The sequence below is a fragment of the Leptinotarsa decemlineata genome, unplaced genomic scaffold (genome assembly GCF_025532065.1).
Source record: "Leptinotarsa decemlineata unplaced genomic scaffold, Ldec_3_MD MMD2_P_RNA_scaffold_12, whole genome shotgun sequence".
Lineage (NCBI taxonomy): Eukaryota > Metazoa > Arthropoda > Insecta > Coleoptera > Chrysomelidae > Leptinotarsa > Leptinotarsa decemlineata.
The window spans coordinates 245,425-272,549 of record NW_027412526.1 but is presented as its reverse complement, the minus strand read 5'-3'; the positions used below and the strand labels follow the sequence as shown (position 1 = coordinate 272,549).

Below are 27,125 nucleotides of genomic sequence, written 5' to 3'. Positions count from 1 at the left end.
GCGAGAATTTAAGGAATTGTACGATTTTCCGGGTTTTTCAGCTGTTATCTCTACGTAGCTGATGAAGCTTCATAGTAGCTTTATCAGTTACTGGTGCATCAATCTATTTTATGTCTTTTATATGAATGGAATTGTAGACTAGTTTGATGTAAATACTAGTAACTGATAAAGCTACTGTGTAGAACAACGCGTTTTAAATACTGCATGGACACTATTAATTTTCATCAAGTAATTTGTCAGAATATTCATAATGATCCATGAGTTCCACCAAAAAATCAGGCAATCCGCTCGCTTCACGTTTATTTAATATTAGATGATGATCAACTGTATCAAATGCTTTCAATTGTTGAATTTAAATTGAATTGTTCAATTATTGAAACTGTCAGATATTTTGGTCATTAAGGCATGTTGGATCCGTGAAATGGCGTTCCTTGATGAAAGAATATGTCGAGAAAGAATGCTTTCAGTTATCCAACCTTTGAATACATAAATAATTGAAATGTGAGATGATTTAATAGAACTACGAATGAGTTTTTGGACCCAACTGTTTCAAAAGGACAATCCGACGCCATCTATGAGGTTGGCAGGAAACTCGATGCTTAGCTTAGCAACCAATAGCCGTAGTGTTTGTTTCCATTGATGGTTTTTTTGAAGAACAGTTGGACGAGATGATTTATTTCTGGTTTATTGCAGATTTAAACAGTGCTTTCTGAAAGGGACCACATATCCTTCGTTATTAGGATCGATTTTCGTCTAGTTTCTCGTATTGAAAGCTACAAAGAAAAACATAGATTGTTTGTTATTCGACGATCAACGCTTGGCTTTGCAATATAGCAACATTTTGCTGTGGAAATCCTTGTGTTTGGGAAATGTAAGGTTTGGCTTTTCTGTTGATCCCATAGATGGCGCTGCGTAAGGGAAGACATCCATGCCATCTTAAACTGTTTTACTGTAATATACTAATTAAAATTATACACTTCTCAAGTTTTTCAATAGTTCCAGAAAAAGTACATATTGACAACGTGAACCTGTACAACCACAATTTTCCTCAGTGTGATATTCATACAAACTACAATTTCGCACGATTCCGAAATACGAACATTGTGCGTCTTCACGAAAAAAAAATCCGCAAACGCCCAAACGAAACGAGAGATTACAATCCCTTATGGCCAACAAATATCCTTAGATCTTATCCTGACAAGTTCCCTCACAAAAGATCACAATCTCAAGTTCCTCGTATTCTTCCCGACAAATTGCCTGTGCAAAAGTGAACGAAAAAGACGTTTGACTCCGACACATTGTTTTGTTGCGGTTGACCACATTCTAAGGTTGAAGAATTAACCCTTATATACCCCCAAGGGGGTTCGGCTGTAGTAGGCGTGTAATACCCCGTGAAATTGCCGGTAACTACCAGAATTTTGGGCTTCGAGTAATCATGGTTATAATGAGGTTTTCTAGAACTAATGGAGTGTTCAACTAGTCGACGATTTGGGCGATAATTTAGAAGGATTATGGGATAAGACGGGCTAATTTTGAAGAAAGAGTTAATGGAACTGCGACACTTTCTTTTACAATAAACGGGAATCGTACGTTAAATGGTTTCAGAAGTGACTAATTTCAGGAAAAAAACCTTTTTGGTTTTTTTCTTCTTCAGATACAAACCGAAAGAAAGGAATTCAAAAGGAAACTCATCAATTTCTGTAATTATCAATTAGAAGCATAAACCTTGTGTAAAGAGCACAAAAACTTCAGGCTTCGTACTTCTGAAGAAGCCAATCATTTGTATCGAAACGTTGAGAACGGTCAACAATCTCAATAAATGAGACAGACATACAATTCTTCGGGTACATACTTGCCCTTCCACTGCCCACATCATCTTTGACCAGATAGTCTCAAATCAATAGAAGTAGACAAATATATAATCATCTACCAAAACATATTACATCAATTAATGAACTTAAAAAAAATTAAAACAGGAAAGTACCTTGTTTAGAGAAAGTCCTTCTACAGTTTGGAAGAGTATTTTGCATACAAATTCTAGACTTTTGGTATTCCACTATGTATACTACGATTTATGTCAAGTAATTTCGAAATTTTGTTGTTTCATTCATAACATATTTATACATCTTTTTTATCTTTGATATTTTTTTATGGTTTTTTTTTTCATCTGTTATTTTTAATCTCCACTGTATTTTTGTGAATACTATATAGTCTTTAAAAAAACAACATTTTATATATTTTTAACATTTTATGTATTTATAAACATGACACTCTTTGTCGACAAATTGTATTTACATTTTAGACAATAAAGATCTATCTATCAGATTTAAACAGATCATATATTGATTTAGGTCAAAAAGGTTCTATTCAGAACCACCAATAGCATTAAAAAAATTCGTTCATTGATGAAACACTGTTCCATGTTGAGTCAAACAGATTTGAAAGGTAAGTTAATATGTCCATATTACTATAATATAATTCTCATAATAAATTAGGTAGATTTTACCTTATAAACTTCATACTTGATTTCTGCAGTTCTCGAAAGCTCTATTTTTATTTCTTTCAGATGATGAATAACAAGGTACCTACTCTTGTATTTACAAAATTCTGAAATATTAACGAAAGATTTTTGTAGGCATAGATTCATTATATATACATTATCAGTAATATTAGCCCGGGAGACAAGGATAATGACAATGTAATTTCACTGAAATTTTGGAAACCTCGTTGCTTGGTGAATTGCAAACACTATCAAACTTATAAGATTAAACAGTTGAAGTTACAAATAGATTCAAAACGTATTTTCTTCAATACAATACTGAAGAATTATAGAATAATCAAAGAATAATAAACAGTATCAATATTCCTGAAAAGGCTATTTTAGAGTGAAACTCTTTTATGAAAATGTTATCAATGTTACCATGCCATGTGTATTTCCAGGTATCCATTTTTCCACACTAGAACAAAAATACTGTGTCTCGACGGACGTTTGGCTAACCAAGTTAGCAAACGTTCTTAACGCCAGAGATTTGAAATTCAACTCATCGTGTTTACAGGTATATTTTTCCATTGAAATTTTTATCTATTTCCTGATCTGGCTCTGTACCAAAGGTTTCAGAGCCTTTTCAGTTGGGCCAAAAATTGCGCCTGATGACGATCTCTGAGTAGTAGATTTCAGCGAGTTTCAGCTGGTATTCAACAATCTGCATATGTGAGATGTATAAACAGTTACTATCTCATGATTTAGAACTCGATGATTCAACCATTTTCAGTTCTGACCTACCTAATAAATAAGATGCAATCTGTATCCAAAATTTTTCAATAATGCAGCATATCTATTACTGAAATAATGTCAACTGAGTAAAATATAAAATCATTTATTCTTGAGGTGCACATAAATTTATGTGCATAATTCTTTGACTGCGATTTTGTCTAACTGCCTAGGTTTGAATCCGTGTCTATTGGAATGAAGATATATTGTCCATTCGAATAATGACGTCTCGTTACCAAAGCAAAAGGTAGCTGGAGAAACTTTTTCCCAAAAATATAGATAGAATGTTCTTTAATGTATGACAGGTATGGGGCTCAGAAAACATACGACTTTTTTGGGTACATTTTCAAAAACTTCTCTGGAGTATCGCATTGATGAATTTCTGTATCATTGGTGTTTCTCCCACGACAATTACAACTTAAAATACAGTTCAGAACCCTTCTGTGGACTCTTCATATGAAGCAGGAATTCTAACTAAGGATGCTGTATCAAGATGTTTAATTAATCATCAAGAATACAGTATTTCATACAGATTAAGTAATGTCAACTGAAATGAGTTTTTTTCAATAACTAACTGCGAATAATTTCCCATAAAACGTTGGCCTGGAACATAACCTTGTCATGCATCCGAACAAAAAAATTATAGTGTATTTCAAACTCAACTACTCCAAGTCTTGTGACAGATTATGATGCAGTACATTTATTTCTTCAAGGCTTGTTGATAATGATTTTATGATGGTACACATTTCACAAGATCGAAGAAGCAACATATTGAATGGCGACGAATAATTGAAAAGTGATGTCGCATTACACAACTGACACAATTGACAAATGGATAAAATAAAATTGAGGTTAGATCCTACTGACCTGTCGAGTTGCTCCATCCAATTAAATTTCAGCGAGTCGTTTAATTCGAAACTAATTACTTTCTGTAATCGGTTTTTCTCTAGAAGGGTTTTACTTGAAAAATGGTTCTTCTGATAAGTTATTTTACAAATTTTCTATTCGAACTTTTACAAGCAAATGCTAATTTATGGTAAAATATTTAGTACATAAATTGTAGTGCATAATATCTCTATATATTTTCGAATTCAATGAGAGATTAATACAATTAACAAATATCGCTCAAGGTTCAAAATTTAGTAATGGTTTTCAAATCAAAACTTGTCTTCCTGATAAACAATTTAACATATTTTCGGATCTGGTTTTTCAGCTTTCCGTTACGCTTTTGATAGTCCACTCTGAATATAGATTTTCCAGAAATCTAATAATGCATGAGGTATATATAATTCTAATCTGATCAAAGCCTTATCCTACATTCTAATTTATTTTGTTCACTGTCAAGTTTCAACTGAGATCAAAAATATTATCGAGTAGCATTCAGAACATCAGTTTGTTCATTCAATTACATGAATGCAAAGTTAAATCGATTTCAACAGTTTCAGACCACATTTTTTCCTCTTCTATTTATCTAAGAGAAAATCTGATAATTACGTTCGAAAGGTAGTTTATTCAAAGCAGAATAGGAATATTACGCAAGTGTTTAACATTCGGATAAGTGCTTTCGAATTAAGAACAAATAATAACGCCAAACACTTCTATTTAATTTACTAATTGAGAAAAAGCCGGTCAGGACATCTTTATCATTTTTTTTAGTTTTATAGATCGACTTTTACTTTCAAACTAAATGACCCGAAGAGATTTCAAGTTCAGGTAAATTGAATCGAAGATTGTGGAGCGACATGTGTTTTCTGAATTGCACAAATTGTACATATCCAATTTGCATAAATGTTTAAAGAAAATACAAGAGGTATTATATCCTGATGCAGCCAATTTTTTTGGTTCTTCAGCCGTTGAATCACATGTACTTTTGTGAACATTGTTTCTTTTTTATTCTCGCATCTCATACGACTATTTCTTCAAATTCGTTGTGTCTTGATTAAATCATTGAACATCATGGAAATTGGTGTGTCATATTGACCCAGGTTCCCTGGAGAATATAACATGGTGTCAGGTGTGGGGTCAAAATCTTCATCAGTTTTATAAAACATTGAATGATAGTAATGATACCGCACAAAATTGTAATGATACTCAAACTGAATCTCAGAATAGTGGCAATAACTCAGAAGAAATGCTCTCTGTTGATTCTCAAACTGAAAAACTAGTATAATTGTCCTTAAATAATCATATTGAATTTTCTGTTCATAGTGATAGTTCTCAATGTAGTAGGTACACAGTTCAATGAGAAAACTAACTTGAAACGTGTACATAAACCTCCAATCTACTTGAAATATTTTATTTGTAATAATGATTTTACTGATAGTGACTGAAATAAGTATTACTTGAAAAAAAGTGTTGTATGTTGTATCATGTATTTCGTGTTCTATGTTTTTTGACAGTATATTGTCATCTTTGGATTGAGAGGCATTCCGCTCGACACTCTTGATGTATAAAGTTGTGTCTTGATTAAATCATCAAACATCATGGGAATAACTAGTGTGTCTTATTGACCTTGGATCCCTGGAGAATATAACAGAGAAAATAACTTTCCTCTATTTTCCACTAAGATTTTTATTTGTCACGACCAGTTTTCGTTTATTAATCCATTTTCACGTAAGAGTTTACTTAGAATTTACTTGAAAATGGTTTAATGAAGAAATAAAAATCTTTTTAGAAATTAGACAAACCTGGATATCCTTATAAGATGAACCCCTAAGTTTCATTCATAAAAATTCATAAAATAGAAGGTTTGTTAACAGTTAATTAAGAGTTTTTCGTTATAATTGATTGTCACGAACAACTTCTACCGATAATCAATCCAACGACAAATTACGTAGAATGTTGCGTAACCCAAGTTATGTGATCTCGGTCTGATTGCTTGTTGCATGTTCTACCTTCACAAAAATGTACATCTCAGGAATCCTTATCCAATTTGTCAAAGTCGCTCATAGCCTGGAATCCCATAACTCTAATCAAAGTGAATCAATTTCCAGGTAGTTCAAGAAAAACACTCATCTCTTCCTCGAACCTTTCAATGATCCAAAATTTTTCTCCGCGGAGTTCTCGAGAAACCATATTCGTCAATGACTGTGTTTCGTAAAATCGCAAATATGTATCAAGGTATAGAAAATTAGCATAAATATGCGATTTCACGGAATATCCACTGCGCTAAGATTGAATAACTATTAAAGATAAGTAGTTCGCGGTCAGATGATTGTTCAAATAAAAAATTCCAGACGTGATACATGAACATCAATACAAATCATTTAAATGATAATGAAAATGACGTCAGCTATTATTTCGCAGAATATATGCAAATCGATTTATACTTCCACAAAATCTGTCACTACGGTTATATAATCGCTCCCCCGTTGCCATGTCTGAACCAAAATAGAGCTGAGATCTGATCTTACAGGAAAAAAAACACCAAAAACTTTTTAAGTGTGTCCCTATTTTTGAAATCAGTCAAATTTATTGAATAATCAATAATGTTGAACTAATATAAAATCATTCAGATGATTATACCCTCATATTGTTATAATTAAACACTAATTATTATTTAAGAACACTTTAAAGTAAAGGCAATGACGTATCCCCCTACAAAACGACATCTATGGGATGTCAATAAAAGCTGCCTTTGCTTTTGCTTCACACAGTACACATGTGTTAAGTAAATGATTCTATAGTACCCTTTGTTGCCGAACGCCATCTTCCGCACATTATCAAAGTAAAAACTACATCTATGGGATCTCAATAAAAGCTGCCTTTGCTTTTGATTCACACAGTACACATGTGTTAAATTATTCTATCGTACCCTTTATTGCCGAACGTCATCTTTAGCACATTATCAAAGTAAAAACGACATCTATGGGATCTCAATAAAAGCTACCTTTGCTTCACACAGCCATCTCTAGGCCAAGCCAGGTAGGTATAGCAGGGCTAGGTGGCTATACCAGGTAGGTATAGCCACCCCGTCAGGTATAGCAACTTTCCTCCAATATCAGATTTTTTGCCAGATTCTCTACTGATACCGAAACAACTGTTTGTGAAATCCAATCACATACACAATAACCCAACCAAGTTAGCTAACAAATATGCCATCTATGAGATTGACGCTGTTCCACAGCGTCATCTTATATTGCTTTTTTCGTTGTAAAGGCTGCAGTGAGACAGAAAGCGATTTCTCATTCGGTGATGAATGGCACATAAATGTTATTTTCGTCAGCTGAAAAGCAAAGCTGGGTAAATATTTCTGAAGAATGATGCTTTGGAATATACTAGGGTTCTTGTTTAAACCAAATAGTATTCTCTGAAACCCGGTGTTCAAAAAAATTGAAAATATAAAGTTTCCTAACAAGAAATAATTTAAAAACGCGTAACAAATTTTTCTTGTGATACGTATTTTGTATTCGTTTCTGTGGTCCAGTCACCAATTCTTGCAAGACATCAATGGGTACTCAAAGATTGATACAGTTATTCCATGACTAAAATTCTCTCGAAGTCACTCATTTTTATTCTCACTTCAGTGGAGCTTCACAATCACGAAGTGTGGGAATTTAAAATTTTACTTTCTATACCGAGAGATGTTTACTTATCCGATGTTGCTGTAGGGCATGTTTCAAATATGAGAAATGAGAACATGGATAACATCTACGTACGTGTTAATAGTTACAACAAATTTGTTTTATATATTTTTATAACACAGTTTGAATAAATGTACTGCATAAACATTCCATTGGTATTGGCAAATACTTCATTTCCTAGTATTAATTCGTTGACGTTCATAAACTGGCTGAATAAAGGAATGGACATGTAACAACTTCATTTTTCACACTTTTCTGTACAATCGAAAGTGATATCTCGATCTGGGAAATGAAACAACGTTCAATTCTGAGCCTATTGAAAATGGTGTTACACAAGGAACTGTACTGGAGACTCTCCTATTCATAATTTTCATTGATGGCCTGTTTCTCCAAGGTCTGCTCCATAAATTCACATATATACTGATGGAACATCTATTTTTTTCGTGCAAAAATTTAGTAGTAATCTGAAAACTGAATGCCGAACTGAAAAATGGGTCAATATCAATTTCCTCAAATCTAATATAGTTTCTGCTTTCTGCAAACAATTAGATTGCAGAAAAAAAATGTCTCATCTCGTGGTATACTGATTCATCAGACCTTCTGAGCTAGAAATATTTCAAAACAACTCTCTAGAAGCCAACTTTCAAATGAATAGAAAACGTTATTAGTATTTGAATTAAGGATAACAACTGTTCTTTCAATCGATATTTCTAAGCTTTCTAGATGTATATACCTGAACACATCTTTTTATTATCGTCTTTTTATAATTTTTTTCTGAAATCTCAGACTTATATTGATAACTGACTGTGCGCATACTATACATGGGCAGAAAAGTCACGGGCTAACCCATGGCGCTAGTCTCATTGCATTCATCGCTTTTTCAGTTGGTACTAATCTTCAAAAGGAATCTGTTGTAATTTCATGATCTTCTACTCATGAGTTTGTGAGTTACTGTGCTAAGAGTGACACTACTTTTGTTATTTTTAAAACAAAAACATTTTTCTTTCTTAGGCCGGGGACTTTTCAGCCCAGGTGTTAAATGTGATAACAATTCATCTGACTCATGGTCCTTTCTGAAACGGATCTTGAATTGGTAGAATTTTATCAGTCAATAATCTTTTGAACTTGTTACAATCGATTCATCAGCCCATTGATGAATGGATGAATGTTATTTTTTTGTAGGCAAATATTTGTACTGGTTTTTGCGATTGATTTATGTAGTTCTGTGGCGAACTTTGCCTCTCCACCGTCATCGAAAAATAATCGAACTACAAGTTCGAAGAAAATCGCTCAAGGCTCCAATTTAACGAAAGGTTCTCACCGCATTGATGTTGTTCCATATTAGCGCCAAAACAAGGTCAAACATTTGAACAGTAATTGATGGTTTTAACCCGAACAACATTGTCTCCGCGGTACAATGTAGCTGAGAAGTAATAAAACTAATGGAAAATATTTGTCAACCAATTAGGAATGAACTGGTAAAAACCATCGAAGAAAGTATTTATAACCTTAATAACTAGAATTCGAGCAATTAGCTTCTACACTTAATTGTGAATCTATGTTAATGATCAACAAATAAGAAATGGACTTGAAGTTTGTCCAAAGTATTTACAATTGAATATTTTTTCTCTCGATGTGAACTGCGATTGCTGGTCATGTTTCTGTAATCATGACATACTTGTAGTTTTCTCCGTAACAGATACATTTCTATCCAGTTTGGAAACTGATTTGGTACCTCCAAATGTAACTTCAAAATTCAATTCATACTAAGTCTCTGTTCCACGGTCCACCTCAATGCTTTGACGTACCGACTTCCAAGTTTGTTCTTTCACACCATTGATTCTGCGTTTTTGAATGCTCATTTTATTTGTCAGATGCGCCACAAATCAGCGGGTATTATCATTATTGCTATGATTATTATCTTCAACATTATTCTTCATCAACTTCCGTTTATTTATCTAGTATGTGAGTATATCTATTGCCTGTTTTCATGAACAGTGTAATCCAATGTTCAACAAACACGAGATGGTTGCGTGAATATTTAAATGGGATACATACATGGAAGATATCAAAACTAGTATTTCTAGTATAAAAGGTGCTTTAATCAAAGCATTCACAGAAGTAATCAAGGAATTGTGGTCAGAAGATTCATTCATCTGATAGAGGTAACAGGTAAACACTGCCTACTAGTCAGATTCATAAATTTGCCCTTCAATTCATGGGTTTTGCCCATCAAGACGCCCAAAGATTCCTTCGATATCTTTCAGAAGGTTTACATGAGGACCTTAATAGAATTACTGAGAAGCCTAAACCGATCTTAACGGAAATTGGCGAAAAATTGAGCGACAGCGGAAAAGCACAACACTGCTGGCTGAGATATTTAAATGTGAACAATCCACATACCACAAAGAATTGGCCAATTGAGTTTATCACAATCCATGGATTCCTTCACCAGAGAGGAAACTCTGGTTGGAGATGAAAAACCAACATGTTGGAGGTGCAAGGAAAGAAGAAAATGCACAAAGTCCATATCAATCCATAAGTTTCCCCGTATTTTAGCAATTCATTTAAAAAGATACTTTCTATTGGAAAGATTCAGAGGAAAATTTAATGTTGTCATCGACTTTTTTTATAAGGATTAGATATGAGCAATTATGCAGCAGACAATGTAGCTCCTTGTCGTTATAATCTATATGCACTTTCGAATTACAGTGGGACTACTTACAACGGGCAATACACAGCATATTGCAGACACCCATATAGTGGCACGTGGCATGAATACAACGATTCACACGTGTCCTCAATTATACTAAAATCGCTTGCGAGTCAGGAGAAGTGAATTTTTGTCTTCTTTTTTGAATAAACTAAATTATGTGATTTGATTTGTATTTCATGATTCTTCTGCTTTGATTATTGTATTTGAAAAAAATATTTATCAACACACACATGGTTTCATGATGATGAATATAATGAAATCGAAAATTGGAAGGAAATATGTATAGTGTTTCTCAATCAATCTTTCTATAAAAAGTGTGATGGACTTTCTGACGGGCAAGAAACACTCATTTGAGATGGATTCTTTGACCTTAATTGAAAATGAATATATTCTTACTGTGTAACAAAAGTGAACAATATTTCTGCCTCCACACGTACATAAATTCCATTTATTAGCTAACGAGTTGTTGATTCATCACAACGTGATGTTCTTTGCTTCGACTGCAACAATATTTCATTTCAATCCAATTAATTAACGATTCCATTACAATAATATAAATCGATCAAATGAATATGAATTGTTGACGCATATACATCCTTTCAGTAGCCTAATGAGCTCTGCCATGAAAACCGAACGTATTTTTGCATCGCTGAATAAACACCAATTCGCACGCCGAGCGCCATCTGTTGGTTGTTGTTACAAGCTCGCGAACGACTAGCTTCAATCGCCCAGTGAATTGAAGATGCTTTACCGCAATGTTCTCTAGTAGGCTACGAGTTCGGATGAATGCCGGTAATTAAAGTGGAAGATGCTTGATTATTAACGACCGGTGACAACAATTAAATCGAGAGAAACGCTGAACTTTCTCTTAGAGAAGGATCTGATTGTTAATTTCATTTGAATATTCTTTTGTTGATTTCAAATCGAATGGATTTGGTGTGAAATTGGATGGAGGAAATTAGTCGTAGAGATGGCACACATAATACAATAATAATAATGTATCATATTTTGAAAAATGCATTTATGCGGAATCATTATCCCTGCATGCCTAACACATTGAAAGAAAGACATTTTTGTGGAGAATATAAAAAAAACTATAACAATATACCAGGACTATCAAAACTCACAATGAGCAAAATGATATTTAAGAAGCGCTTGAAGCAGTTCATTCAAAACAATTCGAACCATTCAATATATTCACTGATTCATCCAGAAATGTAGTTGAGTTTTGTATTATCAGTTTATCAGTTCGACACGTTTGTATTAATAAAACGCTTTTCAAGTATGCCTAGTTTCTCACTAAGGACCTCTAGTCTATCTTCAACAGCTGTTGGTCGTTCTATAAATCTATCTTTTCTTTTCTCATCGTCCTTCAATTGTTTTTTCATAATTCCCTTTCCGTGCTTCTACTAGTGTATATTTTCTTCGTAATCAATGATTTTCAATTTTTTCCATTAGATCTTTTATTTCACCTTTGTTTCAGTTTTACTTTATTTTACGTAGACTATATACGTTTTTTTCATATCATTGCATACTTGTTCTTTCCTCCCTTCCTACCTCCCTCCCTACTTACTTATAGAAATTTTGTGTGTATAATAACTAATGCGCCAAATCCTTTACGTGAAGCAGTGCCTAATGATAGTAATCGCTAGTTTTCCGTATCAAATAAACATTGAAAATGGTGAAAAATTGTTTTTGAATCATCACAAATTAACATAAGAAGTAAGCCGAGTGCGAATATCACGATGCAACAAACTGAACCTATCATTTAATGAAATCAAGGCAACACTGACATTCTTTCTTCAGACAAGTATCGTTCGCTTCATCTGGAATTGCCCGACTCTGAATATAATTTCCACATATTATTGAAGAAAAATTACCATTAAAAACATCTCATGGAAACGTCACGGATAAATTCAATAAATTCCGAACATTATCAAGATCTAAATGCCATTATCGCTGCATATTTTTCGAGATAAATAGCTGGCATTCCGATTCCCTTTTCTTGAATTCTACTCTAATTAAAACCTGATGATACTACAAATATTCCTAATAGTCTCTCGAGTTGAAACTTGACTAATCACTTCATAAATTGAATAATTTGTCGTCGATTGTAAATGAATTGCATTCTAACATTCCTCGTTCGATTTTGTGTAGGATTAATTGGAATCCAATTGCGTTTAATTATAAATTATTGCCGAGGTTACAAGTTGGCTTCGTGTACGGTTTTTTGCGGAAAAATCTTCAATCGTACCAAATACCAAGAAGTCCATACGAAGACTAGAGAAGACAATGCGCTCTGAAGTTTCCATTCGTTTTCATAGATTCAACTGTTTCTTGCATCAGTCTTTGATGACACATTTTTTCCCAATTTAAAGGTTTTGTTGTTCACCATTCAAATTTTAAGGTTCCTCAAATATTTTGAACGAGATATTATATAAAGTAGATTTCATTAGGGAGTATGAAAACGATCCTTATACAAATAAATGACAGTTAGTATATAACTGCTTGCCAATCCCAAAAGGGTCTAGATCATTCCGGCGGCGGATGCACATCTTCACCGGCAGCAGGAGGTTGCATGTCTTAATGAGGATCTAGAAGTAATTTTGAATTGGGGTGAAAGTAACCAAATTCAATTCAATGCCACAAAAACCCCGGCATCGGTTTTCTCCAAAAAGATAAATGTCTCCGAACTGGATATAACAGTTTCATTTTTTCCTCTCTTCAAATTTTTTGGTATTCCATTTCTAAGACAGATCCTTACAGATATTTTTACCAATTTGGAATCAACGAGTATTACTTTTTATTGTCAATTCTTTATACCAATCAATCTTCTTCAGAAACAAGATGGGTTATGAAAATATTTTGGAGAAAGATGTTGCCTGATTCTTTTCCTTTGCAAAATTTTGAATTATCTCCCTCTTTTCTCTTTTGAACTAATGAAATATGCTGCGATTACAATATCACAGAGCCCAACACTGCCTCAGAAACCTTTATGATGTTAGTGTGCTGGTGCACAACTGTTCAATGGATAATAAAGTTCCCTACAATGAAGTCCAAGAATCTTAAATTGCAGAACAAAACACGCTCACGTAGCTTAAGCGATAACAGACAATTATAAACACTGTTGCAGTCTATTGTTTTGTGACAAGCAAAACGTTTTATTAGTTTGTTATTAATTTTCATCAACTTGAACAGATATGTCTAATTTATGTATGTGTGCCCATTTCTTCAATAGTTGTCGAACAAATTTTTCTCCGCCGTACTATTAACATCTTCTAACAATGGTTTATTTTGACGTTTTATGTTTCTGTGTCTGAATATTTTACGAATGTGTGTCTATTTTATCATTCTGGTTACTTGTCCAAACCAGCAGAGTATATTCTACGATGGAATCGGTTCTAGATGTAGCGACGCTCCGAGAAACTTTCAGGGACTTCCCAATCGGCTTCCAGAGACTTCCGTCGCCATATATAAACAATGCCAACACGCAGATCAAGAATTATAATTGAATGTGCGGTACGAAGTGAGCTAACAAGGCGTTAGACATTCCAGTATTGAATATAAGTCTGAAGTTTCGTGAAAGCTCGAGTTTAATTATACAGTGTAGTCAATTATTGTTGAACCCACGGGAAAAACGTAACGGTATGTTCTATCATTCTTCTGTTTTGATTTCAGACACGCCAACACGTGTCGAGAATAGTATTGCATTTCTGGTGTCTAAGGTAAGTGTTTGTTTTGGATTTATCATATTGATCTTAGCTCGTTTCAGATCCAGGAATGAGGCATCGTAATCCTTTATTAACTTTCACTGATTCAAAGAAAAGGTCAAAAACTTCGATTCCCATAAATACGAGATACATCTTCTAATCAACTCGACTATCAGAAAACGCTATACGTATTATACTTAAATGTTATGATCTTCCATTTGGCATAATTATTGAAGATCCTGATTAAAAATACTGCTAATCGTGATAATATTTCGTGTTCTCTCGTGTACTCCTGACATTTCTAAATGTCAATCTGTATCTCAACATCTAAAACAATTATAAGTGGTTAATTATGCATACGATTCTAGCTGTTTTAGTACTTATTTTAATTGATTGAATGTTCTTTATTGCGATTGTCAGTGACCAAATAACGATAATGCAGCTAATAGGTGATTATGACCCTAGGGAGCGAATTCAGGTTTATCTACTTACGCGTATTTTGAAACAGATCTTTTTTTGCCTAAGGTAGTCTGTTTGACTGCAAACTGCAAATAATAGTCTTTTACTTTTGCTTAGGAGTTCCAGCTTCTTTCTTCACTTATATTCGAAATATCAAAAGAAACTTTTTTACCGTAAAGGTGGTTTAGTTTAGATGATGATCGTAAAACACCAGTCAATTTGAATTACTTTCATTCAATATATGATGATTTATGAATAAAACATTTTTAGTCTTCTTCTCATGATGTTAATTAAAGGCATTTCGGATGTTCTAATTCTAATTTTTGAAAGAAATATTTTGATTTGAGAAAAGATGAAATTTTCAGTCACTCACTGTACATCGTCATCAATCTGAAGGGTAGGTCTAAATAGGATTCATATAAAGTTGTTAGGAAAATCATATTCTGATATGAAAATATATAAGAAATCGAATTTAACAAAGCAATTCAAATTGAAAAACCGTAAACCGAAGACATTCATGAAGCAGTGGATAAATGACTCGATTTGTTTTGGATATATTTACAAAATTGAATTAGGCATATTTCAAAATGACCAATGATGTTTGGGAAGATATCTTTTTGACTTTCTACTTCTCCATCACTGAAAAAATGTGTGGAATGTTCCCCACCTTTTTCAGCGATGGAGAAGTAGCTAGAAAGCCAAAAAACTTTTTTTCGGAAATGTAATCTCTTCTAAAAGTATTACTTTTTCAATATTACTGATAATTAACTCTCTCCATAACTGTTCACAATTTATTTTTATTGTTTGAACAAAGTGTGTATTTTGTTTCGAAAGTTTTTGGTTTTGATCTCCATTTGCTAACAGACAAATTCAATAGAAGCAAATTCCACATTAAATGTTTCAACTTTTACGATAAAAAACATCCTGAACCGCACCAGATCGATGATTCTGAAGCAACTTCACACTTTTCATTGAAATTTATCTCTATATTCTGTGAAATATATCATTATTTTCAAATTCCAATCAGATCAATCCCTCTTTGCAAAGAAACGACGTGTGGTCAAGCACAAGGAGTTCGTATTATACAACGAGAATGCATTATGAATATTTATTAAAATATAAATGGTCTGTAATTTCTCTCGTCGAGACATTAATTTTTAGAGCGACTGTACAATATAGATGGTCACTGAATTATAATGTGCCTTCATAAAATAACGCAAGTACAATACCTCCCAATGAATTCCATAGCATTCTTATGGTTTTATCGCTTGAAGCAGCTTGTGCAGAATAAGTTTGCGCTTTTGTTTAGTTATGGACAGTGGCACAGGGTCAGAGGTACTCCAATCAAAGAAGGGCAATGGCATAATTGTAAACTGAAAACACAGCACAAAATGGAGAATTAACCGAAAAAAATAAGTTTTAGAAAGTAATGTGATTTTTCAACAAATTATTCAATTTAACATTATACTGTCTGGGGGTTCTGGAGGTCTATATATAGGAATTATTGTGTGAACCATTAAAATAAATGTTACTAAGAAAAAACTGTTTTTGAATTGTCGACAATTAAACATCCATTCTCTAGATCATTCAAAAATAATAAATCATTACCTAGTTTAAATTTATCTATGTCAACTTCGCCATTATGAAAAATCGTAATTTCCAAAAGATTTCAATAACGCTCATCAGCCTAGTAGCCTAGGAACAAAGAGTTAATGAGAGGGATGCTTCCATCATTTCCCTCCCGACCAATGTAAATAAAAAACTACCCTTCTCACCTTCGCTTTCAATTGTTACAAAAAATGAATGCCTTCGAGTCAACACCCCTTTTCACGTCACAATGTTCTACTCTATCCTGATTGATGGCCTCTCACCAAACTGTTGCTTTCACTACAAAACGAATTCAACACAATCGGACTAATTCAGTGCTTTCGTTCCTTATTCCCCGCTTAGATTTTTTATTCACTCCTATTAGCACAAAAGAGGGTGGAAATGGCAAGTCACGATAGTGATCACGTTGAATAAGGAATGGAAGATAACAAAAGTTTATTTTGTACGGTAATAATGGTTTCAGATTCGTATTTGAAAAATTCTTTTACAACCACGAGCGGAAACACTGAAATATCAATAAAAAATACCTGAGGGCTACATTAGAATGACCAAATGCAACGAGGGAGAAGAAAATCAGTTCAGAGCTTGATTTTTCACTCAACTTCTAGTACGAATGAATAAAGTCCGAATTGAACATGGTAAAATATTATGTAGCTCAATTAACCACAAATTACTGATACGCTTTGAAAGAGAATTGGTTTATCAAACTCGTAACAAATACAGACAAAGCGATTTTCTATTTCAAATATAGAAGAAAGTAGAATATTTAATTAAAATAGATTACATGACTGAGAAAAAATGAGTTGCAACCACCATAAAACCCTTCCAAATGGTAAAGATTTAAAACGAAAGTTACTGAATCAACAGCAAAGAGATCCACCCGTAAAATCAAATATTGAACAGTAATTTTCGGTCAACTCATGAAGAAAGCAGATTTTGTAAGAATGAAATGCACAATTTTTCCAATGACAGTTTTCCAAAACTTCTGGATCAAATGTGGAAAATGGGTATAAATATTCTAAAACAGTGTTCATCAAAATGAAGTATCACTCAACCCTTCCCAAGCATATTCCAAACTCTAGGGATGGACCTTACCTTAATCAGAGCTTTATGAAAACACAATGAAATGGATGCAAATTCCGCTCCTAGAATTTCTTGATAGCGATATCTTGAAAATACCTGGTTTCTGTAGTCTAAGAAAGAAATCTCCGCTTAATCGTTTCACACAATAATACACATCTCTCATTTTTTTATATTTTGACTGTATTATTTGAATGCAACTATAGATTTCATTGTATGAGTTCGGAATTAAGCTATTTTGGTTGAAGTTAGATGCAGTCGTTCAAAAGCCTACTTCTTTATGACGAAGAAATACTGCTTATATTGACACAATTTCGTGAAGATTCGCCCATTCAAGTACTTTTTCGAATCGCATGAATTATTCAAACCAGACTCGATATTCTCGAAAAACTGCCCTCGTTCAGTCCACTTGCGGTCAGGCGAAACGGAAAATATATTGCTGGCATTAAATTCGATTGTTTTGTTCAACGATGTCATCTCCAAATTGATACCAAAATGGGACAAGTTGTTGAGAATTCAATGCTGAGGTATAAATCAGTTCAACAGACCGTGTTCCTTGTGTTCATTGATCAATTATGCCATAGAACAAGGTTCCACTTAAAATAAACTAGTTTAATAAGGATATTATTGAAATATTTTGTTGTCCAAAAAATGTAGGAAACCATAAATCAACAGCAATCTGGCAGAGGAATGTGAAATTTTCTTAGACATTCATAGAAAGATGACGATATAACCTAACTGAAAAAAAAAATTATTGTACCTATCGAAATAAAAAAGGGGGAGTTTTATAAACAAGACTGAACAAAGCGTTTTAATTGTGCATTTTTAGGAATTGATGGAAGGGTAACACGTTGTTTGTTCAAGGCTAATAACTCACTCACTTATGAGTAGAATATCATGAAATTTCAAGATTTTTTTTGAAAGTTAGTACTAACCGAAGAAGCTGTGAATGAAACGAGACTAGCGCCATCTATGTGTTAAACCCGAGACTTTTCAGCCTATAAGATTGTTTTTAATGTCAAAATAAATCAAATGGAGTTCAGTTCCTGTTTTTCCATTTTAACCCAAATCCAACCAAGATGATCGTTGATTCTACCGTATTATGAATATTCCACCGAGTGGATGATGGTAACCTGCAGTTCCAACGTGATGAAACTTATCGAGAGGCCATAATTCGTACTTCCAACTACTCTTTCATTGATTGCACCTCCGTATCTTAACGCTTTAGCAACTCAATTTCATGTGAGAACATAAGCCGTACCGTATAATTATCAAATGTGCATCAATTTCCCCGGCAGGATTCGTGGCTGGTGTGTCCTTGAAACTCTTCTTCAATCGACCAAAACCCTTTCATTCCCGTACTCGCGCGCGTAAAAATTAAATATTCTATTCGTTCGAGGAATTTGACACAGATATTTCTTCACAAGCGTTGCTTTTCATTTGCGAATATACAATGGAGCGTTTTGTAATGACATTAGTTTGAAGAATATTAATAAGATGTCAATATGTTAAAAATATTTCACACGATTTAATATCTATACGTGAACTGTGCTACGACCTGGGCGGGGAAAGGGGGAAAGGTCTCCAATTGTGACATGGTATAATGATATTACTTATGTAACGGTTTGTGTTCGATATTTTCTTGTAGTTTGAAGGAAAACTGGAAAATGCCACAACAAAGCTGAGTAGTAAGTCATCTATCATCTCATCAAAAACTGTTGTTTCCCAAGTGTTATGGTTATATTAAGTAAATCTCCTGCCGCACCGTTCGAAACATCTCTAATCTGTCATCGAGGCTACGATAAAAGTCTTCCACTTGTCAGACGCTTGAATCTTGGAAGCCATCGAGCACATGTCGTATACCCTTTCTTGGGTATCCATGCACCATTATCTGGCACGCTATTGTAATTACATCAACACCATTTGAAAAAGATAAACGCTTCTCATCGAACCGGCAATTTAAAGTGATTTATTGAACGAGTATAGATCCAAGGACTCACCATTAAAAAATGTATCATCTCGTGAAGGTCTATGGTTACGTCGTAATTGATTTTACTTGTCTGCGAGTGTAGTCCCTTTAAGAGTTGTTGTTACGCTTTCTGTACTCATTTGAAGTTTTGCCCTGATAAAACCATTCGTTCTACGAACTCGTGGTTTCATCATACTGGTTGCTCTCATAATACTGCTAAATAATATATTTTTTCGTTAAAAATTGAAATGTACCAATGAAATTTTGTATTCTTGTGGAATTACTTCCAAAATAAGAGGGATCATACGAAAGCATTTCATTTAGCTTTCAATGAAAGAAAATCTCGCTTATAATTTAACCTGATCAGAGTCATATCAATTAGTGCAGTAACATTTTTAATATATTTGCAATAAATGGTGAGTTTTTTCAAGTTCTACTGCATTATTTGTATCTAGCTTTGAGATTTTTCAATAATAGAAATGATTTCCTATAATAGTCGATTTCTGAACTTTTGACAGACCGCCTAACTTTGACTTTAGATTCGTGATCACCGGGCAAAAATACGACATCAATTAAACATTTTTTAAAAACTACCACAAACCTGAAAAAAGAAACAATGAACAGATTTATAGCAAGAATTAAACAAAGGAAATACTTTGTACCAACTCATCAAATGAGCATGTAATAAACTGATAAACAATTTCCAAATCAGCTTCAATAGAGTGAAAGTATTATTTTATATTTTGTTATACAATGAATTTTCAGATTTCTTCTAATGACTTCCGAGTATATCAAAAGATTGAGTTTCAAACCTTTATCTTCTGAAGGTAATTATCGTGGTTGAATCAGCGCCTTCGCCAAAATATGTTTTGCAAGTGTGCAATTGGATTGTGGATTCACATTCGAGAAACTACTCCTATGTTCTTTTATTCTCTGGTAAAATGTTCTCCCCATTTGTCCGATATAGTTTCGAACAAGAACCACAAGTTAATTTATGTAATCTGTAAGACAGTTAAGTTTCGTCTTAATTGTTTGAATAAATTTGCTTGAATCATTATATGTTCCGTAAGCCAGGTCTAAGTCTTTCTTTTACAAAAAACGGAGAAGTATTCTAGTTGTAGATATTAAGCACCGAAAACTGATTAATTTTTTCTGTGTGACCATGACAAAAAGTGTTTGTATTGAATTCATTTTACGTCACAGCTTCCAGTAGAAGTGCGAAATAAAAATGAGCTTGTTTTTCTTTTACTGGCAACCCAGTACTATAAAGTCTTCATAAAAGTCGAGCACCTCGTGGGAAAATGCCTTTCTTTGAACCTGAAACAGTTTCGAATTTGAGTGTCCACGAATTTTTAATAACACGCGGCAATAAAGATCCCCGATCGCGTGAACCGAACCACCTACCACACGATGAGTCGGCCGATCAAACGCTGAAGGTGTCGAATTGAGGCTTCACGATATACGAAAGGAGGCACCGTTTAGCGATCGACTGGCGACCCGCGTCCGGCCCATCAATCATAGCACACCTGATATTCAGATCTAGATCTCTTTGTTCTCGCCGACGACCGACTCTTGTTCTCCCGGCCGCCCTCGAATTTCCATCGATCGAAATGTTTTCGGCTGATGCGTACGAGACAAATGAACGCGATGTGCCAACTCGATTTTGGAACTGGTTGAAACTGATTTGAAACATTCACAGTATAATCAATTGCTAGCTTTCAGTATGATACATTTTTTGAATGGACAACTTCTTATGGCAGGGTGAACCGCTTCGTTACCTAACGCGTAACGGCGCCAGTTTGTCTGGCTTCCCTTTCTCTCACGCATACGTCAGCGGAAGGCAGGCTCCACCCCTCTCGGTGTTTAGTGTGCGTTAGACATATACTGTTACAGTATTATAAAAATCTAACCAGCGAGCACGTGACATTCTTTTATTATGTGAAACGTGGCTCAAAAATGATGATACTAATTTTGTGTGCATCATTAGTATCATCATTTAATCCTACGAAAGTACATATAATATATGTACATACACAAAATCATCAAATGGTTTGAATCTTACCTTTCAGGAAGGAATCAAATGGTAAGAAAAAAAGGGGAAAATTTTGTGTGGTGTTCCACAAGGATCAGTTTTAGGACCCATAGTCCTAAAACTGATGGTGTGATGCTAATTTTCTATTCTTCAATATCTCTAAAACAAACATTTCATCTTTCAGATGTGCTCTTAGTGATCAATAAAGAAAACCAATCTAAATTTCTAGGTATTCACATTGACAATAAGCTCAAATTTATTGAACATATCAAACAACTTAAAAGTAAAATATGTTCTGGATGTTATGCGGTAGTAACTTCAATAAATTTGGGAATCAAAACTGCCAGAACGGTGTATTCCGCCCTCGTTGAATCCCACCTACATTATGGAATACCGTTTTGGGGAGTATGCAATTCATCAGCACTTCTGTCTGTATTAGTACTGCAGAAACAGCCTATCAGGTAGGTATATGTGTAAGATTAAACCTCATGATTCGTGCAGGCACAAATTCTTTGAGCAAAAGATTTCAACAGTGGTTGCTATGTTCATTTTGGAATTGGTCTGCCTCATTTACAAAAATATCGCCCTATTTGAGGCTTTATGCCATTCTTATAGCACCCGTTCCACCGCGTTGAAATTGCCAATGCCTTTAGCAAATTTGGTCAAGAATTCTTTTTATTACAATGGAATCAAGATGTTTAATCAATTGCCCTCAAATATAAGACAGGCAAATTTGACCAACAAAATGTTTAGAATAAGAATAAAAACATTTTTGGCTGATAGACCCTATTATCATTTGCAAGCGTTCTATAATGATAAATTTACGTGACAAAATGTGCATATTTGATATAAATGTTTAATTGTCTGGTGCGTTTGTCTGGGTGTGTTTATTTATGTAATATTATATATCAGTATATATGTTTATATGTCTATTATATAAGTATTGATAAAAATAAAATAAAAACAACAATAAAAATTAATTGGCGCTCCGGGGCGCCAATATTTCTATATTTAAATTTGTATTTATTTTTCACAAGCTTTGTTCACAAGATATATTCTTAATGACAATAAAGTATATTATTATTATAAAAGATTTTATTGAAAAATAACCGTTCCTTACATTATCATACCAACATATATAAAATTCAAGTAGTAGTAGTAACAGTTTCAATATTGAATAGTTCAACTTAGATTAATTTAAGTTATCACTTCTATCTACTTCTATCTACTACTTTCAAGCGTGCCACATTTCCCAGAAAAATATACAAATCTTTGTGAGCTTTCGACAAAAGAAACAGTTATAGAAACCCATCAGGATCAGTTTAAATTGACCTGGAACCAGTCAAAGTCAAAACATTATGTAACTAGTCAAAATATTCATGATTGTAATGCCAGGATTTTACTTTTATGTTTACTTGACTCATGTACAAACCCTAAACTCATTTGAAGGTTCATGAATACTATAGGGACTACATAACTTTGACAATTGCCGGGCATCTTGTTGAAGCGACATCTATCAAATCAGTTGTCATTTATTCGATTTTGAGTCCTGCGACTGAATTCTGATTGAGAAATTCGAACGTACACCCACGGAACAACTATGAAAATCCACCTTCCTCATCGCTAGATTTCCAACATCCCAAACTCGATATATCACAATTAAGAATTCCATCAAGGTGATCTATATCATCCTAGTATTGTGAAACTAATACATATTTATACGGGTTTAAGCTAAGATAGTCCGCGTTAGCCACATGGTCCTCATTAAAACTGTTTTTCAACAAAGGTAGTTCTAATAAATTCGGCGGAATGTGACACTCACTCGTGTTCTTATGCCCGTTTCGAGTATCTTCTCGTAATATTTTTGGAGTCGGTTGACACGCTTATTTCAATAAATATTTGATATTATCACTTTTACATTTCTTCTCAATGGTAACACGTCGTATCGTACCGGTTTTGGTTTGTTCGGATGAGGTTGACAATATTTCCCGCTGAATGGGAAAGGTTTACGTTTAGCACAGTCATATACGACTATTTTTTTCGTTTGTCTGGATTTTATGATATCGCCGAGAATGAATGAGATTCTCAATATAGCAGTCTACTTCCAGGAAAAGTGACGATCAAGTTTTTGGCTGACTCAGCTTTGTCTTCAAGTTTTGTTGTGAATCTCTGGCTAATTCACTTTAGCCCCCAAGACAGAGTTTAATGATATTTATATTTTTGAGTTCCTCAATCAAAAACGAAACAAAAAGTGTATCACGAGAATCTTCGATGAAGACATTGAATAATTTATACGAGTTTTGAGGTTACATGGTGTCTATGGAATAAAATGAGAAGAATGAATAGGTTAGATTGAGTTAGGTTAGGTTAGTTTCAGTTGGATTTGGCTTGATGCCTGATTTTGAGCAATTCTTGCGAGGATGATTAGGATTTACATTAGGCTGCGTTAGGTTTGGGTTGAATTCACCTCAAGCTGACTTAGGTTTTCTTTCCTGAGCGTTTTTCCACAACCGATTTTGTAGATTTTCATATTCCTGAGCTCTCCATCCTAAAATAAAATAGTACTCGATGACGAACAATAAAAAAAGTTACGCGAACTACAAGGCTACATAATAAGTCTATGCGAGAAAAATTCAACCGTGAAAATTAGTTGTATGAATGGGGTTTACGTTAGGTTAGGGTTTAGACTAGGTTTCAGGTTAGGTTAGGCTTTCATTTCTGAGCTTGTTTGCCTCAAGTCAGATGACAAAATATCCCCACAAGCAATTTTGAAAATAGTTGTATTTTTTAATTCCCACCCAAAAAAAAGAATCCCTGATGAAGTATGTAAAAAAGTTACTCGAGCTACAAGATTATATCATGTCTATAAGAGAAATTTCAAACCGTGAAAATGAGTTGATTGATTAAGTTCAGGCTAGATTAGATTGTTAGGTTAGGTTAGGCTTTCTGTTATTTTTTATAAAAATTGACTCATTTCTATTTATTTTTTGATGTTGGTAAATTTAATATTTCATCTTAATTTCATTCCGTCCTAAATATTTGTTTGGCAGAGTAAGGTCCCTATAATGCCCTTTTATACCTGTGTCTATAGATTTGAATATCTATTACAATATTAATATTATTACCGTCGTTTTCCCTATCTAGAAACTTATTCGCTGTGATAAAATAGGAATATTTTTCTGAAATGGAGATCCTATTGACTGTCACGCTTGGAAAAACTCGCCTTCAAGGCTAAGACCCAAAAATACACAGCATTTATTTACAATAATAGAGTAATTTGCTAAACAATGTATTGCATGAAGCTAATGCTTCGCTGCATTTGTGCAACAGCGGCGATAAATAGGTACCTTATCACTTTTGAAATCTGCGTTAAGTGATATATAAAATGGAATCAAGGAAAGTGAAAACAATCGTTTGTTCCTTTGACCTGGCTTCATTTCTTGGCAATGTTATAACTAGTGTCGCTGAATGTTGCAATCGAGAAAAAAAACGTTCGACTTTACACGCACTATTGACGATGCAGTTGACACGATTTGGGTACGATGCATCGGAAAAAGAGTCAACCTAACCTAGGTTTTTCGTTTTGTATTTCTTCATTCGTTTTTCTTTCGTAATGCAGGATCACTATAATGGTTGGAAAAGACCATCTCTTGCTGAAATTTCTGCTGACAAAAGTCAACCCTTGAATTGTCTTCTCACATCCAAATGAGATGATAATTTATTATTCGGTGAGAATTTTTTCGAAAAGTTGTCACTTTTTTCTTCATTATTGAATTCTCTTCTAATTTGTTCCCTCCTTTTTTTTCCTATATTCAGATCTTAAGATAGTTTGATTTCAGAATATTAGATTTCTGATCTAACAGATCCGACAAATATCATTACCACGAAGACTGAAATGGTGTTGATTCCTCTGTTACTCTTGCCAAATATTCGAAAAAAATCCGTTACAATTACCACGGTCAATCGATTGTTGAAATACTAGCGGCAAGTGATCGATATTTTCATTCTATTCATTTATAAACTGGTGAACAATGGTCGGAAGTTGGGTTACATCGGCATGTTGAAGTTTTATTGTGTTGTTTGCTTCAAGGATTTTTCATGGTCTATATTGTTTCACGACTGAATAAGATTGTGATCTTTCAACAAAAAGTTTCCTGTTTGAATTGAGGAAAATGAAGTTATTCGTGAAATTTGGCGCAGTATGCTAAATGCGAGATATGAATTTTACAGAATTGAGCTGTTAAACACAAAGTTTTTTTTCAAAAATCAACAAACTGGAAACAACAAACTTCAAATCGACAAAAAAATGTTATGATTGAACAGTTTTTATTCATTCGAAGTCTGTATGAGGTGTTATATATCTTTGTTTATAACGCGGTCAATAAATTATCGTCTATTTATCTGTCTATCTATGTGGTCTCCCCAAAAATATCAATATAGTATCGTTTGAATATTCAATAAGTGCCTTTGCCTATTGTTCGAATCGTATTGCAATTATATCGCTTTGTTTTTTTTTTGAAAGCAACGAGTGAAAAAATCCTGGTGAAATCATCAGTTTCGAACGGAGAAAGTCTGCCGTCATTTTACTCTCATGCCATTAGGAAGAAGTAGATTTGCAGAAGACATTTTTCAAATATCCCTGGTTCCCATAAATCTCATTTCATTTTCTCTCAACAAAAGTAATTTACTATAAAACCATGTTCATCGTCAATACATAGGAAAGCATGTCTTCGGAGATCTGGTACAGAAAATACCTATCAGCAATGAAAACATATACGGTTGCTTTTAATTTGCAGTAAAACGGAAGATAATTCTGTTAACGATTTCATTGTTTCATCTGTGGATGCGTTACATGCCTACGTGTTCCATACAAGACGAATGTTAGATGTGGAGCATGTTTGATATATTCTTGGGTGTTGTTTTTCTATGAAGAAGACGCTGTGTAAAAATCTTTCTCTGAAGGTATCATAGTACTGGGAGAACTGTTCATTTTTGTACGAAGAAATCTATTCATCCCTTCAATGCATATAACGTTAAATCAACAAGTATCAATTGAAAGAAATATTCAAGTGTTTAATTAATGTTCAAGTGTTTAATAAATCTTATTACAAAATCGAAGGATAAATATAACATGGCGCAGTCAGTAGGACTGTAACATATGCCTCTAAATATATATTTCCAGTTTCCTATTGTAGAAAACATAGCCTGTAGCAGATATAAGTCTGAAGAAAAAAATTTAAGAGTTCGTAACTTCTGAGAAATCCTGATGATTTGGAAAAATAATCAAGTTATATGGAAATCTCAACTTGAACGTAAATAAAACAAAATATATGATATTTACACTGCCCTATAAACAATGTTTTCAGTCATTTTGAAAATGCTATTTTGGAGTACAATATTTCAATTGTGATAGTAGAAGTAGAACCGTTGAAGCTAACGTTACTATTATTATTTTCAGATGAATCAACAGTGCAAAGTGTGTGGAGAACCTGCAGCGGGTTTTCATTTTGGTGCTTTCACCTGCGAGGGATGCAAGGTAATAATAATGATAGTATTTTAATTTTCAGACCCAGATAACGGGTGTGCGGAAATAAAAATTCAAATCCTTTCGTCATCTGAGATGATGATGATGAAAAATGACGTCGCATTCGAATAAATGGTATTTTTTGTCGATGTTAAACACGTTCTCAGTGTGTT

The 27,125-nt window shown here is 33.8% G+C and overlaps 3 protein-coding genes across 10 annotated transcripts in view; 1 reads left to right on the top strand and 2 right to left on the bottom strand.

The window, feature by feature from the left end:
* Positions 1-27,125, bottom strand: part of LOC111516209 (MICOS complex subunit Mic60) — a 162,617-nt gene that overhangs the window by 19,386 nt on the left and 116,106 nt on the right. The window lies entirely within an intron of this gene.
* LOC111510551 (uncharacterized) overlaps positions 1-27,125 on the bottom strand; it is a 68,824-nt gene that overhangs the window by 19,321 nt on the left and 22,378 nt on the right. The window lies entirely within an intron of this gene.
* The window catches only part of Kni (knirps), a 42,831-nt gene that overhangs the window by 4,054 nt on the left and 11,652 nt on the right, over positions 1-27,125 (top strand). The window contains exons 2-3 of one of the 2 annotated variants that reach the window (XM_074170948.1): positions 14,249-14,295; positions 26,887-26,964. In XM_074170948.1, coding sequence (XP_074027049.1) covers positions 26,887-26,964 — 78 coding nt within the window. In that variant the 5' untranslated portion in view covers positions 14,249-14,295. The remainder of the gene's footprint in view (positions 1-14,248; positions 14,296-26,886; positions 26,965-27,125) is intronic. The other variant, XM_023166470.2, reaches the window with a different exon arrangement.